The sequence below is a fragment of the Exophiala spinifera genome, assembly GCF_000836115.1.
Source record: "Exophiala spinifera strain CBS 89968 unplaced genomic scaffold supercont1.3, whole genome shotgun sequence".
Classification (NCBI taxonomy): Eukaryota; Fungi; Ascomycota; class Eurotiomycetes; order Chaetothyriales; family Herpotrichiellaceae; genus Exophiala; species Exophiala spinifera.
Genome location: NW_015622515.1, coordinates 2,628,622 through 2,644,430, shown reverse-complemented (window position 1 = coordinate 2,644,430; position 15,809 = coordinate 2,628,622). Strand labels below are relative to the sequence as shown.

The window sequence follows — 15,809 nt, the reverse complement described above, 5'->3', positions numbered from 1 at the left end:
TGTAGCAAATCACTCAGTACGTACTTCAGCTCCCAAGAGGCCGTCCTAACTGACAGATAGGGGACGCCGACAACATCGATAATATATCGAGGGGATGTTGAGTTTGAGTACTCGGAGGGTTGATTAAGTTATTGGCCTCAGCGGGTACAACAGCACTGCCCGGAACGAGCGCGTGCAGACGTATGCTCCCCCTCCCGAGACGAGGCGATATTCGTCTCAGGCTTGTAAACATGGAGCAGGCACTCAGGGACTTTTTCTCGAGTGATGCAGAAGACCGTCCGGCGAGGCAGCGAACGTGAAAGCTATAGCAAGCACTAGTTAGTCAGTTCTGCTAGCGGGGAATGTGATCTGCTAGAATGCGTCCAAATCAATGGCAACAAGTTGTGCGGCCAACGTTCGTCGAGTCGAGTCTGGGCCTTTTATGTAACAGGCGGATCCAGCGTACAAACGTGATATCTCCTCTCGTGACTTTGTTTGAACTGGCTGCAGTTCTTCACCAGGAAATTAGCTTGGCTGAAATAGGAGCCTCAACGTCCTCAAAGCAAAGAGTTATGACAAGAGAAGGAAACACATCTCGAGAACAGGTGGGCTCGGATTGGGGACGCCAACGACAGAAACTAACTAGTACACTGGTGAAGGTAGATGTCTCCATTTCTCATATAATTCTCATGCACCTCAGGTTCTGCCGGCAGGACAACGTTGAGCCATCTCAGGACAAACCTTTGGGAAAGCTCTCCATGTCCAATTCCGGAATCGTCTGACGGCAGTTGGTGGTCCTGTATACCGGACCACCCTGTTGACGCGGATCTCGTCAAGATGTACGAAAAAGCGCTCCCATACTAGCTTCAAAATCAATAAAGAGTTGTCAGTTCCTATCCCTGCGTAGAGCGGTCTCGTCAAGTTTCCTGCACAAGCTAGAGATGAGTTGTACGACGTGAAATGCCGGTATGGTACGTGATTGACCGCTGAGCATGGACCCAAGATAGCAGGATTCTTTCAACGAGCCAATCTTATCAAATGAGGTACACGTATCACCGGCTCGACCTTTGAATTAGGCCCCTCTCCGTGGAGAGTATGATGAATAGCCAGATACAACATTGTGATGTTTCGTCAATGTTATGACGATCTCTGGATCTGTGCATGAGGTTTTGGTAAAGCAATTGAATATTGTTGTGCCTTGCGGATGGCTTTAGACTGATGATATGCATGTGGTGGTGTTCCCAAAACATCCTGTGATAGATCAACGCCCTCGGAAATGACTTTACGTGTGTAGTTAAAGCCATGATGACCTGTGCGCGCAGCTTAAGGTTCATCAGTCCCTTATATCGTTCGTGTCAGTGAACAAACTAGCACTAGGAAGATTAGATTCTGCCTGTTGTTCGTGTTGATTGACAAAGCGGTGGAGAGGCTCAACTTTAATGCCCAGACAGCCATTATCTGCCTTTGCTACTCCGGAAATGCTCATGCCGACTGACGAAAGCCTGCAACCCCGGTGCCAAAATTGAGTTGCGCATGAAGGTGACAATAATAGTGTACTCCGTTGGGAGGCGAATTCTTCAATGAAGAAATCTCGTTAGTTCCAGACCTCATTAGTCGAGGTTGCTCATCGATCCACTGTACGAGTATCGTGTATTCATCAATGGCCACAAGACCAACGCAACAGTGCCGATGGGGGTCGTCCAAATGATCCCAATCGGGAGGCAATTCTATTCTGCACAATGACAGATGTTGTAAGAGATTCAAGTGGACCAGTATCTAGTGAAAGTGAGGTCCATGCAGGACGTGAGACGAAGGAAGATACCTCACTCGTAGAAGAGGCAGGGCCGCGACGAGCTTTGGCCACATGGCTACCCGTCGCAAAGCAGCAGGGAGACCCGAAACCATCCCTATCATTCTGCGATCAATAGGAGAATTCTTCAGCAAGAGAGGCGTCTGGTGGGCATTTCTCCGCAATCTCGTTGCCGTGCAAGATGCGCGTACTAAGGGGGGAAGCGAATCTGAATGCCACTTGGCTTCATGGTGCGGAAGCTTGAACTGTGGCCTCCCCTTCTGTGCGTGGTCGGAAGGCTGAGATGGTCAGGTTGGGCTTTTAAGAAGGGTCAACCGAACTGTCAGGGGTGACTTTTGAAGGTTTCAGCCTCCCTTTTTGATGCCACTTCTCTCAGTGGCGACGAGGCCCAGGGGGGTGGTGAGAAGGACGACATCGGGCATAAGCAAACTGACAACATTGAGACGTGGGCTCGGGCAGCGTCTTGCTCCGGATTCGGTCACGACACTTCTCTGCCGCCAGCAGAACAACTGTCGTATGCCCGCCCGGAGCAGATTCGAGCTAAAAAAACAACCCAACACGCGTCAAGCTGCAATCACTTTGGCCAAATTGGGTTCCAATCTGGATAGAGGCGCGTGTCAAAGATTTCGGCGCGTCTTCTAGTCTCTGAACTCCATCCCAGGGCATGGACGAGTCTCTGTACGCCTCTGCTTTTGGAGAAAAAGCCCATCCATGAACCAGCCTAACCCCTGCGGATCTGGGATTGATTTCTGTCTTGGCTCGTGTTTCTCTGCTAGGTTTGAGCTTGAACTGGTAGCGTCGGAATGTGGCTACCGCGACCACAGGACGAAGCCAGACACAGGCTCGAGCTTGTCCTTGAAGCTTCTCGGCCGGGTCGAGGCCACCATATTATTTACATACGATTAACATGACAGAAATTCTGCTGCGAAAGGTTGATTGTTGGTCGATCACACGGGATGCAGCAGATTATGGGTATATGCAACCTGAGTACACTCCAAGTTCTGAACCAGATCACTGCTACAACATCTGCAAACTAGCCACCGTCACCAGCAAAGAGGCTGCACGACGTCGTTTCCGGGTGCGACGCTCGTACAGGTGCATCGGAGGTTCGGTTGTCTCAATCTCATCTCCGTCACGCGTTTCGCTTGCAACCAAAATTTTTCTTTTCGTGTTGGGTGTTGTTTTCTCGCGTGTGCTGCGTGCTGCGTGCTACGTGGATCTATTATGTATTAATTGCATGAGGTTGAGAAAATTTTTCGCCCTTACACTGAGACTTTTCTGTTTGAATGATAAATCGTGACTGGGGATATGCATGTATTCTGTGGTTTCGCAGGGCCGGCGCCGTCCTAGCCTCATCCGCAGTGATGTCAGGCAGTGGATTGGCTCGCGGTCTCGAAGAGTAACGGTCAGGCAGTTCCATGCATGTCCGAGTAGCACGGCTTTACAGCCGCGGTGTCCTCAGCCTGGAGCCCGCTCAAGAAACCAAGGCGGATTACCGGGAGTGACATTTGATCAGTAGTAACGTCAAGGGACACGAGGGCAGAGTTTGTCGCGAGTTCCGAATGGGGGAGACGTTAGACATGAAATCATCATCTTGCGTCCTCCCTAGTGCTGAGCCTGCAACCCGTATCGAGATTCATCGACCAGGGTGTGAGTGGCCACTATCAAATCCAGCTCCCAAAGTCGGATGCCAGAAATGAGAGAGTGCTGGAAGTGCTACGCTTCCAGTTAGGAGCAAGGCTGGCTTGGAGATTGACAGCGGCGATGAAGGTCCGCTTCTACGCCACTGACAGCTTGCATGTATTGTCCATGGGACCATTTGGCGACGGGCTGCTAGAAGTTCGCTTGGAAGGTTGGCACCATTATGATTGACTGGGACGCTGAGAGGCTGAAAGTCGGAGGAGCCCCGTATCTGTTACGGGAATAGAGCAGATCTCTGGATCTCAGCAACAACAGCCCACGCCAGCGGGGGTTGCTGTGGCCAATCCCTGCTGCTTCAAAGTTGCACGATTCATGAGACTTCGGAAGCGTCATGCAACACAGCAGAGCAGGGTTGGGGTGACAAAAGGCACCGCTTTTGACTGACCGGCTGCAGCTCCAACGCGTTCCTGTTCAACGAAAAGAAGATATCTGCATCACTCTGACGAGATAGATTCCGGTCAGCTCGTAACCTATCTAGCCAGACCAAGGCGAGGCCGTGCCGCTGACAGTGAGCAAGCGTATCTCACGTCAATAGGCAGGGGGGAGTGGTCAATGGTGTTTCTGAGCTAGCAATGGCATTCGTGGCCAGCTTTGGCCCCGAGCGACTGGCACAATGTAGGCTTGCATTAGGGCCTGCAAGAAAACAGGAAGTCTGTCCACTAGGCGGGCCAATAGACGCGACCTGACGCGCTTTCTCCTGGACTCCAGCCGCGCGACCAGGGCCGATGTGCTGTACGGAACACGAGGGAGCTGGGCAGACGGCTCGCTGTGACTCGCATGTGCCTGTAATCAGTACCGGTAAACAAACGAAACGAAACGGCGAGGGCAAAAGAAATGACAAGCTTTAGGTGTAGGCAGAGAGGTCGGGCGTGCAACCCAGCCTGGTAAGCCTGGCCGTGACCAGATCTCTGCAAGGAGGAAATTGTGCTGTCGGTCAATCGCATGCTTGACAGATGGTTGGAGGGCGTCGAGGGGCATCTGGGCTGGCTGCTGAAGCGAAAGGGGGTTCGGATTCGGGTGATCGTTGAGGGTACCTTAGGTACAGTTGCTGCTTAGCTGGCTGTCGTCCGGAAGGGCTCTGGGCACAGTCCTCTGGGCGTCCCCGAGGCGTGACCTAGACGTGTAGGCGTGCCTAGGAAACAACCGCGCGGGAGGCTTCTAGTAGCTGGTAGACGGTCACTGGTCCCCCCAGCCGGTCCCCTGGCAGGGCCCTGGCAGGAGCTGTGGTCAATTAGACAGCCGAGCAAATGAGCTTCTGCCACAGGAGAGGTCGCGACGATTCTGCCGGAGAAAGACCCTCCAAGGGCCCGTGGTTTGATGACCTGATACACTTTGACCAACATGACCACCATGTTTGCGGTGTATCGTACGGGCTGGTTCGCCTTGGCCTGGCTGTCTTGCTACTGTCATTTTTATGGCTGGCTGCTGGCGCTGCACGTCGTCGTCGCCGCACATCCTTGTCATCCCCTGCAAGCTTCTGGGATGCGTGCCGCACCCAATCACCGCCGACAAGCTCACTCCTCCTGTCAAGCTCTCGCACACTCCACTCTCCACTCGTCTTTCACTTCATCTGGACGGTGCCATCTCCTGTTCTTCCTCTCCTCCACCGTCGTCCTTTACCCGCTATTCATGAGGCCTTGACCTCGTCCTTTTATCCTCTCTCTTCCCCTTCTCCTCTGTCGTTGGACGAAAAGATATCACGAAACCCTTCTTGAGTATCTCGAACGTCCACGACTCCTCTCCTATCCCTCTCAGCTCTCACCAATTCCTGCCGACCCTGTCCAAGGCCATCAACTAAAGCTTGCCCTTCTCGCCGAGCTGCACTCGTTTGACTGGACGTTCTGGATAGCGTTCCTGCAGAGGTGACCGGAAGTACTCGAACTATCCAGCCAGGCTCGAAAAGGTGAGAACAGTCTCTTGCATTTGATGATTCTTGAGGAAAAAGGAAGGTGTCCGTCTGAAGCACAATGGCTGGCCACAAAAGACACAAACTCGGTGGTTCTGGTCCAAATCGAGTTGCAACATCAGAGCTCTGTTACCTGGTCGTCTCATCATTGCAACACCCGGATCGACCAATGCAAGACAATGAACTCGTAGATCTTCACCCCACTCAGGGCGACCACCCGATCGAACACCCCTCGATGTGCCTCACCCCTAAGATTCGGATGCGAAGCAGTCAAATGATAGGCCATGCTAGGAGGTGGATGATATACTGCTGGGAAACAAGGATCTCACTGACAACAAGCCGGAGTCATGCTGCCTAATGTCTGGCAAGGGCGTGAGTGGTTATAGAGGTTGGCTGGGGCTGCCTGGATTTATGGCTTCGTCTTGGTCATGGAAATGGAAGTGCAGTGTGTCATTCCTGCAAGGATCCTGCAAGGAATGATGGCCCCATTACGCTCGAGCCCTCGAATATCGACGTGGAATCCCTGGAACCCTGCTCACGCTGAATCTGGACGCTGTCCCTTCTGGTCGACCTCAGTCCCTACGGATTTTTATTTGCCCATGATATACGTCTGAAATGGTCATGGACCAAACATTTGCTGATACTTGTGAAAGTAGACAATATCTCTTCGACCAAGCGCTTGTCTCGAGTACCAGTCGGGTCAAACAGTCTTACAATCCCAATCGTTGAAGTCAAGGTCAGCTCTTATTGATCCTCTCCTTGACAACCAAACTGATCTCCATTCGTTACAGTGCGCAAGAATCTGGTATCCTTTTGTGGATGACAAGTCCACATTCCTGACCACAGCCAAAATCATCCAAACGGAGGCGTTCATTCGACCTACGTTGCCCTCGACGCACGAGCACTCAATCTGCCCGCCATTCCAATCCTTGACTAGATGATCCCTAGTAGCAAGGATTCTTGAATCGTCGTGCTGTTTTCTTCCTTTTCAGGTTGGTTATCCCGTTTGACCGCCACTTTTTTGGGTAACTGACACCCCTGCGCACGTCCCAGATACTCCTCGGTCTAGAAGAGCATCTCGCCTGGTTCCTGGCCACCTCCAGTCTCGTGCAACATTTGATTGCATCGCATCATTCACTCCTTGAGAATTATTTTACATACGACTGTCATTCACTTTTCTCCGTCGTCTGAAGTTCGCTCTGCTGGCAAGACAACAACCCGTAACCACCCCGCACACCAACATCAAACAGCCAGCTTGCACCTCATTCAATATGGCTTACAACAGGATCTCCTCCTTCGGCTCCAACGATAGCGGGTACGAGAGTGGCATCGTCGAGATCTTCGACGAGCCTTCCCTACCTCTGAACAAGAAGACGGACCACGCCAAGGACGTTGCAAGACGTCGACAGCAGCTCCTCGCTTCAGAGTTATCGAGGAGGGATTCCGATGAATACCAGAATGACATGCTTGAGCATATGCTGAAGATGGACGCCGACACCATGCCGGACGTGGACGCCATTGACATTCAGACAGAGATCCAATGGTTTATGAGGCCATACCTGCTTGACTTTCTGGTCGAAGCTCATTCCGCTTTCCAACTCCTACCAGAGACTCTGTTTCTCACAATTAACCTTCTGGACCGCTACTGCTCCAAGAGAGTCGTCTACAAACGTCACTATCAACTGGTTGGTTGTGCTGCTTTGCTCATTGCAGCAAAGTATGGAGACAAGAAGGAGAAGGTGCCCACAATCAAGGAGCTCAAGTCAATGTGCTGCTCACTCTACGATGATGATATGTTCTTGCAGATGGAATGGCATGTTTTGTCGACGCTGGGCTGGGCCATCGGTCATCCCACCGTTGACTCGTTCATGCGTTTGGCCGTCAAGGATAATGTCTATGACCCTGAGGCGGAAAGCTTGTGTCTTTACATCTTGGAGATTGCTCTCTACCACAGGGAGTTTGTGTCAAAGCGATCATCCACCCTCTCTCTATCTGCGTTGGCTCTTGCCCGACATATCCTTGGCCGCCCTCAAGCCCGTGTCAACGAGTTTGGGTCCCACTTCTGCAGCACCACTGTGATGGAATTGCTGAACAAGGTCCACGATCCTTCATCTATTCTCACACGGAAGTACGCCTCTGTCCGCTACAATAGCGTCTCGCGAGTGCTATCAAACTTCCTTGCGCAGAAGGCGACTGCGATGTCTGCTTCGACCAGAACACCACTGACCCCAAACTATGAGCTCACTCCACCTTCAGTCAATGCCAAACCTGCAGGTACTGAATACTTCCAGACCTATGCCACGCCACAAAAGCCCCAATTCCCCTCAGTTGTTCAGCATGGTCTTTATACGCCGCCTATCACTCCTGAGGGTGACATGTTTGGTGTCACACAAAAGACCTTTGGAGCCCCGAACCAATACGCACCTCCCACCCCGACCCCTACCGCCGTCATCGGCCAGCAATACTCCTCTCAATACCCCTCGACCACCAATCACTGGAGCGCCGAATCCTACTAAAGAAACCACGGCGGATCTATCAAGAAAATAGAATGTTGATCATCACGACTTCAATTCTCCCACAACCCTAAGTATCTCTCTGCAGCACAGAGTGTTCTGTTACAACAAATCGTCTTTGTGAGAATGTATTTTTTTTATCTGCATTGCAAGCGTCCCAGTTCGGCATCAAAGCTAGTACTACTTGAAGAGTCATGGAAGGAAGAGGGCAAAAATGAATATCTGCGGCAACGTTCTTTTTCTTAATCGAGAGTGAAGCGACTAAAGATGTGTGTTGTCCCCGGGTTGAAACCATAAAAAAGAGTCCCCACAACAGCGGAAGAAATGTTCCAGTCTTGTTTATTGTTGCTTTTGCTTGAGGGACGGCTCATGCTCTCGAGTCGGCAACACAGACGGAGGACGATGTTTTTTCGGGGGTCTTTTCAGCGGTTCAGCTGCGATGACATCTCTCCGAAGCGGAGACAAGAGGTTGTTTAGATTGGACGTCCGGGAGGCAGCAAAAATTGTGAACACTAGCTAGCTAGCCATGGCTGGGAGGGAAAAAATTGGAGTTTGTCAATCACAGAGCAAAGAGGATTAGATACTTTTTTGGCTGGAATCTGTTTGTCTGGCAGCGAGGAATGGGACCCCAAAGTAATTCTGTTGCTTGAGTGCTAACTATCTAGATGCCTCAACCTGACCTACGTTGGCAGGTGTGGTACTCATTGAGGTCTATCCCTCGATAACTGTGTCAATAACAAATCTGAGCCTTTGTTTATCAGTTCACCTTTGTCTTTTCCATGTTTCTTTTCGCGGAATGTAAAACGAGTACTGGGTGGATAGACGTCGAGCCTTGTTCAGCTATCTTCAATTCGAGCAATACGAAACAAAGAAATTCCTCCGGCTGGAGTATGTATGGCCAGCCGTGTTGATGTTCGTCCCGTCCAGCTTTAAATTTCACTTCCGAGGGATTAACAGTTATTTAATGATGATGATATTCCATCCCTGAATGTTTTCATGTCGTTTGTCGAACCAAGGTCTCAACGTTGGATCTCGGACACGGTTCTATTTTAATTTTATCCCTCACGTTTCTACCGAGAGGACTTGATTCATCAATGCCACTAAGCGAGGCGAAGTGCTCGTTGAACGATCATTGTCTCATTATCCGTACCTAGACGAGTATCATAAGTCACACCACGACCTACGTGTTAAAAAGGAGAACAGGGGGGCCAAATACGACTGACCCATTCGTTCCCTGCATTGTCCCTGTTTCCATCCATCCCCTTTCCATTCCGGTCGTCAGGCCCATCCGTCGTCCAGCAACTCCTGCGGGATCAGATTGTCACCGATCCTTCCATGCACGGCCCTGAGATGGCCATAGCACGCCCGATCACTCTCGAATGTCTCCAAACACACCCAGCATATGTCTGCCTTGCACGCGGCGCATACCATGTGGTTGCAGCCGTCCAACTTCTGGATGGGCGTTGTGCATTTCGGGCAGTCCTTGATATTGTTCCATTTCTTCATCTCGAGGAATTCCCGGTGCTCCTTGCTTCCCCTGTACGCCTCTTCTCGCGCCACGTCGCAGGTGATTCCGTCGTGGCCGACACTGCCGCATTTCGTACATATGAGGGCAAGACAGGTGTCGCAGACGATTTCGCCCGGGTCACTCGTGATGCGGTAGACGGTCGTGCAGTCCGGGGTAGGGCAGTAAGTAAATTCGCCTGGGTGCGACCGGACGTAACATTCCAGCGAGGCGGATAGCAGGTTTTGGAACTTTTCGTGGGCCAGGATCTTTCGAAGAATATCGAGACTGACCGTCTGACCACAGGCACCATCATTCCCGTAGCACACGATCTTGAGCTCGCGGCCGTCGGCTTCTTTGCACTGATCCTCAAAACAGACCCGGCAGTATCTGTGGCCGCACGCTAGCTCGAGGGCGTCTTCGACGTCCGAGAGACAGGCGGGACACTCGCTGTCGCCCGGCGCGTCTGAGTGCGGTGATGGTGCCGTCGCCGATGGCTCAGCGTCATCAGCTTCCAGTAATTCTTTCGCCTTGCTGAAGTCTTCTGGACTCCCAGAGAAGATCAGAGCCCGCCCATTTGGACCAATGTTGAGCTTAGCTTTCCCCTTGCCGAACTTGTTTGTTAGGCGTTTGAAGCCGCCACGCAACACCTTAGACCACAGCTCACCTTCCAACAGGGTGATGTGTACCGAGTGCTTGCGACGACAGAGCTCGTTAAGGATAGCAAGTCGAGCACCGTTGAGAAGCGCGGCATCGCCGTGAAAGACTAGTCGTCTTGTCCTGATATCCCTGTACAAAAACATTTTCCCGGGACGCGAGAGCCCACTAAGAAAGGCGAAGCCCTCTATAGTGGCAAGGTATTCGTCCCACAAGATGTGGCTGTTGTCATCGCCCAGTATGACGGTACCAGCAAGGATAGACTCGACTCGACCCTTTGTCTTGGCCACGTTATGAGATTGTGGTCCATAGATGTGGATCACGGCGAGTTTGTTGTGCTGCTTCGGACCAAACATCGTTATATACACGCCAGCCTCTGTCTTCTTCCGAAGTTCGTGAAGCTGGATTATTGACAATGCGTAGACCTCGGGCAATACTCGAAACTTTACTGTGGCGATTTGCTCGACGTAAATCTTTGACCCCAGCTCTTCGTAGTACGTCCCTGACCATGAAAGAGCACGTCTTGCATGGGCCGGGTTATTGAGCTCCATAAACAATGCGGCCTTTGCTCCGGTCGAACTTGGGCTGGTGGTGGAAAATTGGAATGAATTCTCTTCGTCGGTAAATAAGTCTTCGACGAAGGACCATGACTCGGCTTCTGTCAGCGTTGTTGATCTCTTTCCATGTACATATTTCTCAGCTCTCACACCCTTGAGTATCTCTCTCAGGTGATGGTCGGTCGTGTCGACAGGAACATTCGAGAGTCTGACCAGCCATTCTCGTTCCTGCCCAGCGTTCTTGCGTTCGTGAATGCGGGCCTGCACCTGACGGCCTCGAAAACTCTTGTCAAATCTCTTGCTGGCTTTTTCGGCCCACTTCCTGCTGAGGTAATGAAGATAAATGATCTTGGAGGGATTAAACCATGTGCAGCTAATTGTATGCGCCTTGACTTTCCCTGCGGCTTTGTGAGCCTTTGTTCCGTACTCACTGGGTGAATGTTGAGGAAAGGTAACATTCATGACTTGAGCCCCATCACTAAAGTGAACAAGAACGCCCTTTAGATGTTCCAAGATTTGGTAGTCATGCTCGAGTTTTGAGACGTGTTCCTGACTCTGATCCCAGCCGTGACCGAAGTTGCCTCTCATTGTGACAGACTGCTTAGCACTCTCATGCATAAAATTGCAGAATTGTCCTTTATTGCATTGACCTTTAGAGAAGAACCGACATTCCCGAGCAGCGCGGGGTCTGAATATTTTTGCTTCTGGTCTCAAGGGATGAGTGTTTGATGACGGATGAGCATCATGTGTCGTCGAAACTGGTTGAACGATTTCGTGTTGATATTTGCATCGACTTTCATGGACGCAGGATCCTTGGGCGTAGTATTTACACCGGCGCATGATTGTAAGCCGACACTTTCGATGAAGGTGATGTGAGGGGAACGGGAATCTGGCAGCGTCCCAAAGGCGAGGGTGTGGTGTTGCTGGGAGGCGGAGGCGCAGGCGCGGGCTTCCTTAGCTATAGTCAAAGGCAACCTGAGTGAATATGCTGGCATAGTGATTCGTCGCAACGGCCGCTGCCGTGATGATTGGAATTCCATTCACAGATGCAGTGGCATTTGCAACTCAGAGGACAGAGTCAGGCGAGTGTCACTCACAACAACCGCCGCTGAGATTGAGGTGTCGTTCAAGTTGTCGATGTTGGAACACTCCGCCTGCTCCCAGACGCTCGCACCTCGACATCCTGCGCAATGAGCATCATCGAACATCCGGGATCCATCCGCATTCTTCACTCGTTCCTCGAGTTTAAGGATCGGCGTGTCACCCACCACTACAAGGATGGTCTCCCAGCACAGGTTCTGCTGTGGTCAATGTCTCATAGCTGTACGACATGGAAGCACAACACAACACAGCGTCATCTTGTGTCGACTATGTTGTCAGGACTGATACCAAAATCGAATGGAAGACGCGCTTGAAGTTACAGGACGTAAAGCATTATTGATACCAAGTTGACTAACTAGTGTCTCCAACACTGACGTGGGTGGCTTCACGTCAACCAAAGTACGAGATCCTGCGGCTCCTGAACTCTCAGATAGTCGCATGACTCGACTCAGCTGGGCTGGCTCGATAGCGTCTGTCTGACCTTGCCTTTCTTCCTTCCAATCCATCCATCTGCGCCAGAGACTGTGAGCCGATTCAAGATGGGTAGGTATGCGAATGGCCGATTGTTTCCACGAGGCTCGGATTCAGCAAGGATGATCACCTACAAAAGGCCGATGCAAATCTAGACTGTCAATGATGGGCATACGTCAATTATACTTGCGAGAATTTGAGCGAGCTTAAACATGCTGGTGGCAAACGACAGGCAAAGTGCACAGAGTACGAACGAGGATTAATCCGGCTACATCGGTAGCACTTCCATCTGCAAACAAGACGGTCGTGCATCCTCGCTTCTTCTGGACCGGTCGAGGGTGTGAATACGAGGCCATGCAAGTGCTCATAGGTCAAAACGTTCTCGTCGCCAAAGACTGCCCCGTTTGCCCCCAGACAAGATTCCTGGAGACAGGGCGGGGTCGATGCTTACTCGACCACACTCAGAGCCAAAATACTGAATGGCTGACGGCAACGACTCTTGCCAGACGATGACGAGCATCCAGCGGTCTGCTCGCATAGTTTATAGCTTTTCCAGGGCTCTCCCCCCTCCTGAAAGCTGAGTGCTCACCCGGATCGTGCATTGCTGGCATACATATAAAGACAAGACAAAGTTTGGCTCACCCTTCATCCCTTCTCTCTCTTCGGTCACCAGGCTTGGAAAGCATTCTACTATTGTCTTACGGTTACTTTGACTGTTTGCTGTATTGAAATCATGGTGTTGGCAGCAGATCCCTATTACAATCGCAAACCGGTCCCTGGTATGTTGGTCTTCTAAACTCAATCTGGGATCGCTTCTCCCATACTAATTCTGGTAACAAAGATGACCTGATCAAGGATGTCGGCCTTACAGGCCTTTCGCCTGAAGAGGAGTACTGGAACCGCGAGCGCAAGTACAGCGTCGATGGCGTCGATGTTAGGAAGTTCAGCAACAGCAGAACAGGGGGCATCGAGCCTCAAGCGGACCCGTACTATGGCCGCAGACGGGTCTCTAGTGTGTTCCCCAATTCGTCTTCAGCAGTTGAGCGTGTCATGTTTAACATACCTCGCAGACGCCGAGATTCATGACGTCGGCAAGACAGGCCTCACACCGGAACAAGAGTTCTGGAATCGTGAACGCAAATACAGTCTCGGTGGTGTGGATGTTCGAAAGTTTAGTATGAGCAAAACAGGAGGAATCGAACCACAAGATGATCCTTACTATGGTCGCAGGAGAGTATCCAGTTAGTGCCAATACGACTCTTCCCTTTGTGTTTCAAATGAGAACTGACCTCGTCGGCTTTATAAGACGCGGAAATCGCTGGCCTCGGCGAAACGGGCATGACTCCCGCTGAACAGTACGAAGTTCGGGAACGCAAGCAATCCCTCTTCCAACTGTCGGACGACCCCTTCGAGAACATTGCTGGCCGCCACCGAACGAGCATCTCCGGCGTGGCAAGCGGCGCATCAGCAGCAGCGACGACCCGCCGCCGCAGCTCAGCGGTTGCTCCAGATGCGATGGGTCCTTCGCACAGTGGATACCATGGCGAGCATCTCGCTACCATCGAGAGCAGGAATGAACTAGCACCGAACAATATCCGAAAGACGAATTCCACTGGGCAGACAGGTAGTTCGGCTACCTCGGACACGCTGGACCATGGTACCACGAGCTCGTCGTCAGAGGCAGGGCCGTCAGCTTCCAACAGTCATAACCACGCGGGAGAGCATGCAGTGTTCCACGATGCGGTGACAACGGGTCACGATCATAATGTCCAAACTCCCCAGGATCCAGATAGCATTGCTCCCCATGAGATACGATGAATTTGCTCGCAGATTCTGTCTCACCATACCGAGTGTATGGTTTGACATTATGAGGAGGGTGTCAGTGAGGTTGTTCATAATGATATTGGGGAGATCTGCGAGTCTATGTGTGCTTTTGTTCATGCAGGGCGCAGGCTGTTACATTTTCCACCTTGGTTGCTATCTAATTACCTGAGTTATCCTTATCTTTATCCATGTCGACCGCCATGATTAGTTCCCAATCCTTGATCTTCGCTCTGCGGATACCGTAGGCTTTGTTTGGCAATCGTAGAGTCATACGTGTTCAGTAACGAGTCCGAGGTTCGGAAGTACTATTTTGCTTGTTCCGCTCTTACTGACCGATGCATGCTATCTGCTGGTACTGTACAACAAAGTTCATGTCAGTGCGGGCTGGTGTGTAGATTGGCTATGATGACACCATCCAGGGACGAAAAGTGTAGTCCTCGATAAAAATTTTTATGCCTTTTCACGCCTCAGGGGATCGCCGTGTCGGCAGTTCTCTGTGTGGTAAGGCGTGTCCAGCCCATCGGATACAGACGCAGCCACAATGGATACCGAGAAAGCCCTCTGGTGTCAATACAGCCAGGTCTTGACGAGTATCTCCATCTCTGATTCCAAAAGGACATTCCAAGCCCGTTTTCGGCACCTACTATTGCAGCCACCAATTTCCACGTGAGGACCGCATCAATCTAACCAAGGAACACCCAACAGTCACGAAGGATATATAGTGGACGCTACCAACAGTTGTGGAGTATTTGAAGTATTCCGTAGAATGTGGACACAACTTACAAGTACCGCTCCTACGATTCTACAATAGCAGCGTGGTTAGGGCTGCTACGGTCTGGCCCGCGAGCACCTCCTGTCAACCAAACTTCGAGAAATCCAGACCTGACATACTCTCCTTAGAATCACTTTTCCTCCTTGCACCTGGGAACTGGTCGAAGGGAGATCATGACACGATCCAATGATGGTCTGGCGGGGAGCCCTCATTCCGAGGTCATCTCAGGGCAGCAGTTACGAGTTCGACACTGACAGTGGCTCAATCTCCCCACATGTGGCGCGTCTCAATAGTTCTCCCGATCTTTCCAGACACGTGGAACGAGCTCGTCAATCGTGACGAAGAAATCTGCTCTGTTTCGAGGCCCAGACGGGTTGAAGGCGTGGGCACGAGAGCGTGTCCGTCAAAATACAAGTCAGGGGAAATGAGACGTTTTTCCTCTTTGGGCCTAGTATTCGCCATAGCAAGCTGTGATTGGCTCGCCCGCTGCCGCACTCTCTGGGACAGCGTGTACAAGCCGCTTGAAAGCAAACTATGTAACCAAATTGCACTCCACCTCGACGGAATCTCTTTGTTTTTTCTCGCTCTGCTAACGTATGCTTCTTCCCAGACTCGGCGAGCATCCAAAGATGTGAGGCCCAGCTGCAGGAGTCAAAGTCGTATGGATTGCCTCCTCACGAGACAATCCATACGACTTTGATCCATCAGCCAGAACTTGGACCGCGCGGCGCTGTTTGTGCGCCACCCGCTGACACCCAACTCCCCATTCAGCCAGCCTTGGGTCCATGCTCGTGTAGGAACCTGTCTGAATTTGGCGTGAAGATGTCTTCTGGACGGACCCTTCCATTCAGTCCAATTCCAACAAGAAGTACGTTAGCGGAGGGTTCAAATTAGGATGCGTGATGAAGGTTATGGCGCAAGGCCCGAGTGCCTCCGCCAGCTCATCCGCTGGTAGGTACAGACTTACGACAAACGTTGTGGCGAGGCCGATCCCCCAGGTGAATATAGCGAACA

At 51.5% G+C, this 15,809-nt stretch overlaps 3 protein-coding genes across 3 annotated transcripts; 2 read left to right on the top strand and 1 right to left on the bottom strand.

The window, feature by feature from the left end:
- Positions 1 to 6,667: 6,667 nt before the first annotated feature.
- Positions 6,668 to 7,912, top strand: PV08_04695 (uncharacterized protein; the record flags this gene model as incomplete). Its single annotated transcript, XM_016379040.1, has 1 exon — positions 6,668 to 7,912. One exon carries the CDS (start codon positions 6,668 to 6,670, stop codon positions 7,910 to 7,912), a length of 1,245 nt encoding a protein of 414 aa, XP_016237717.1.
- A 1,275-nt stretch (positions 7,913 to 9,187) lies between these two features.
- On the bottom strand, positions 9,188 to 11,215 carry PV08_04694 (uncharacterized protein; the record flags this gene model as incomplete). The annotated part of the gene is made up of 1 exon (XM_016379039.1): positions 9,188 to 11,215. The coding sequence occupies one exon, from the start codon at positions 11,213 to 11,215 to the stop codon at positions 9,188 to 9,190; it is 2,028 nt and encodes a 675-aa protein (XP_016237716.1).
- A 1,717-nt stretch (positions 11,216 to 12,932) lies between these two features.
- Positions 12,933 to 14,017, top strand: PV08_04693 (uncharacterized protein; the record flags this gene model as incomplete). Its single annotated transcript, XM_016379038.1, has 4 exons — positions 12,933 to 12,978; positions 13,041 to 13,211; positions 13,270 to 13,440; positions 13,506 to 14,017. The coding sequence occupies 4 exons, from the start codon at positions 12,933 to 12,935 to the stop codon at positions 14,015 to 14,017; spliced, it is 900 nt and encodes a 299-aa protein (XP_016237715.1).
- Positions 14,018 to 15,809: the final 1,792 nt, after the last annotated feature.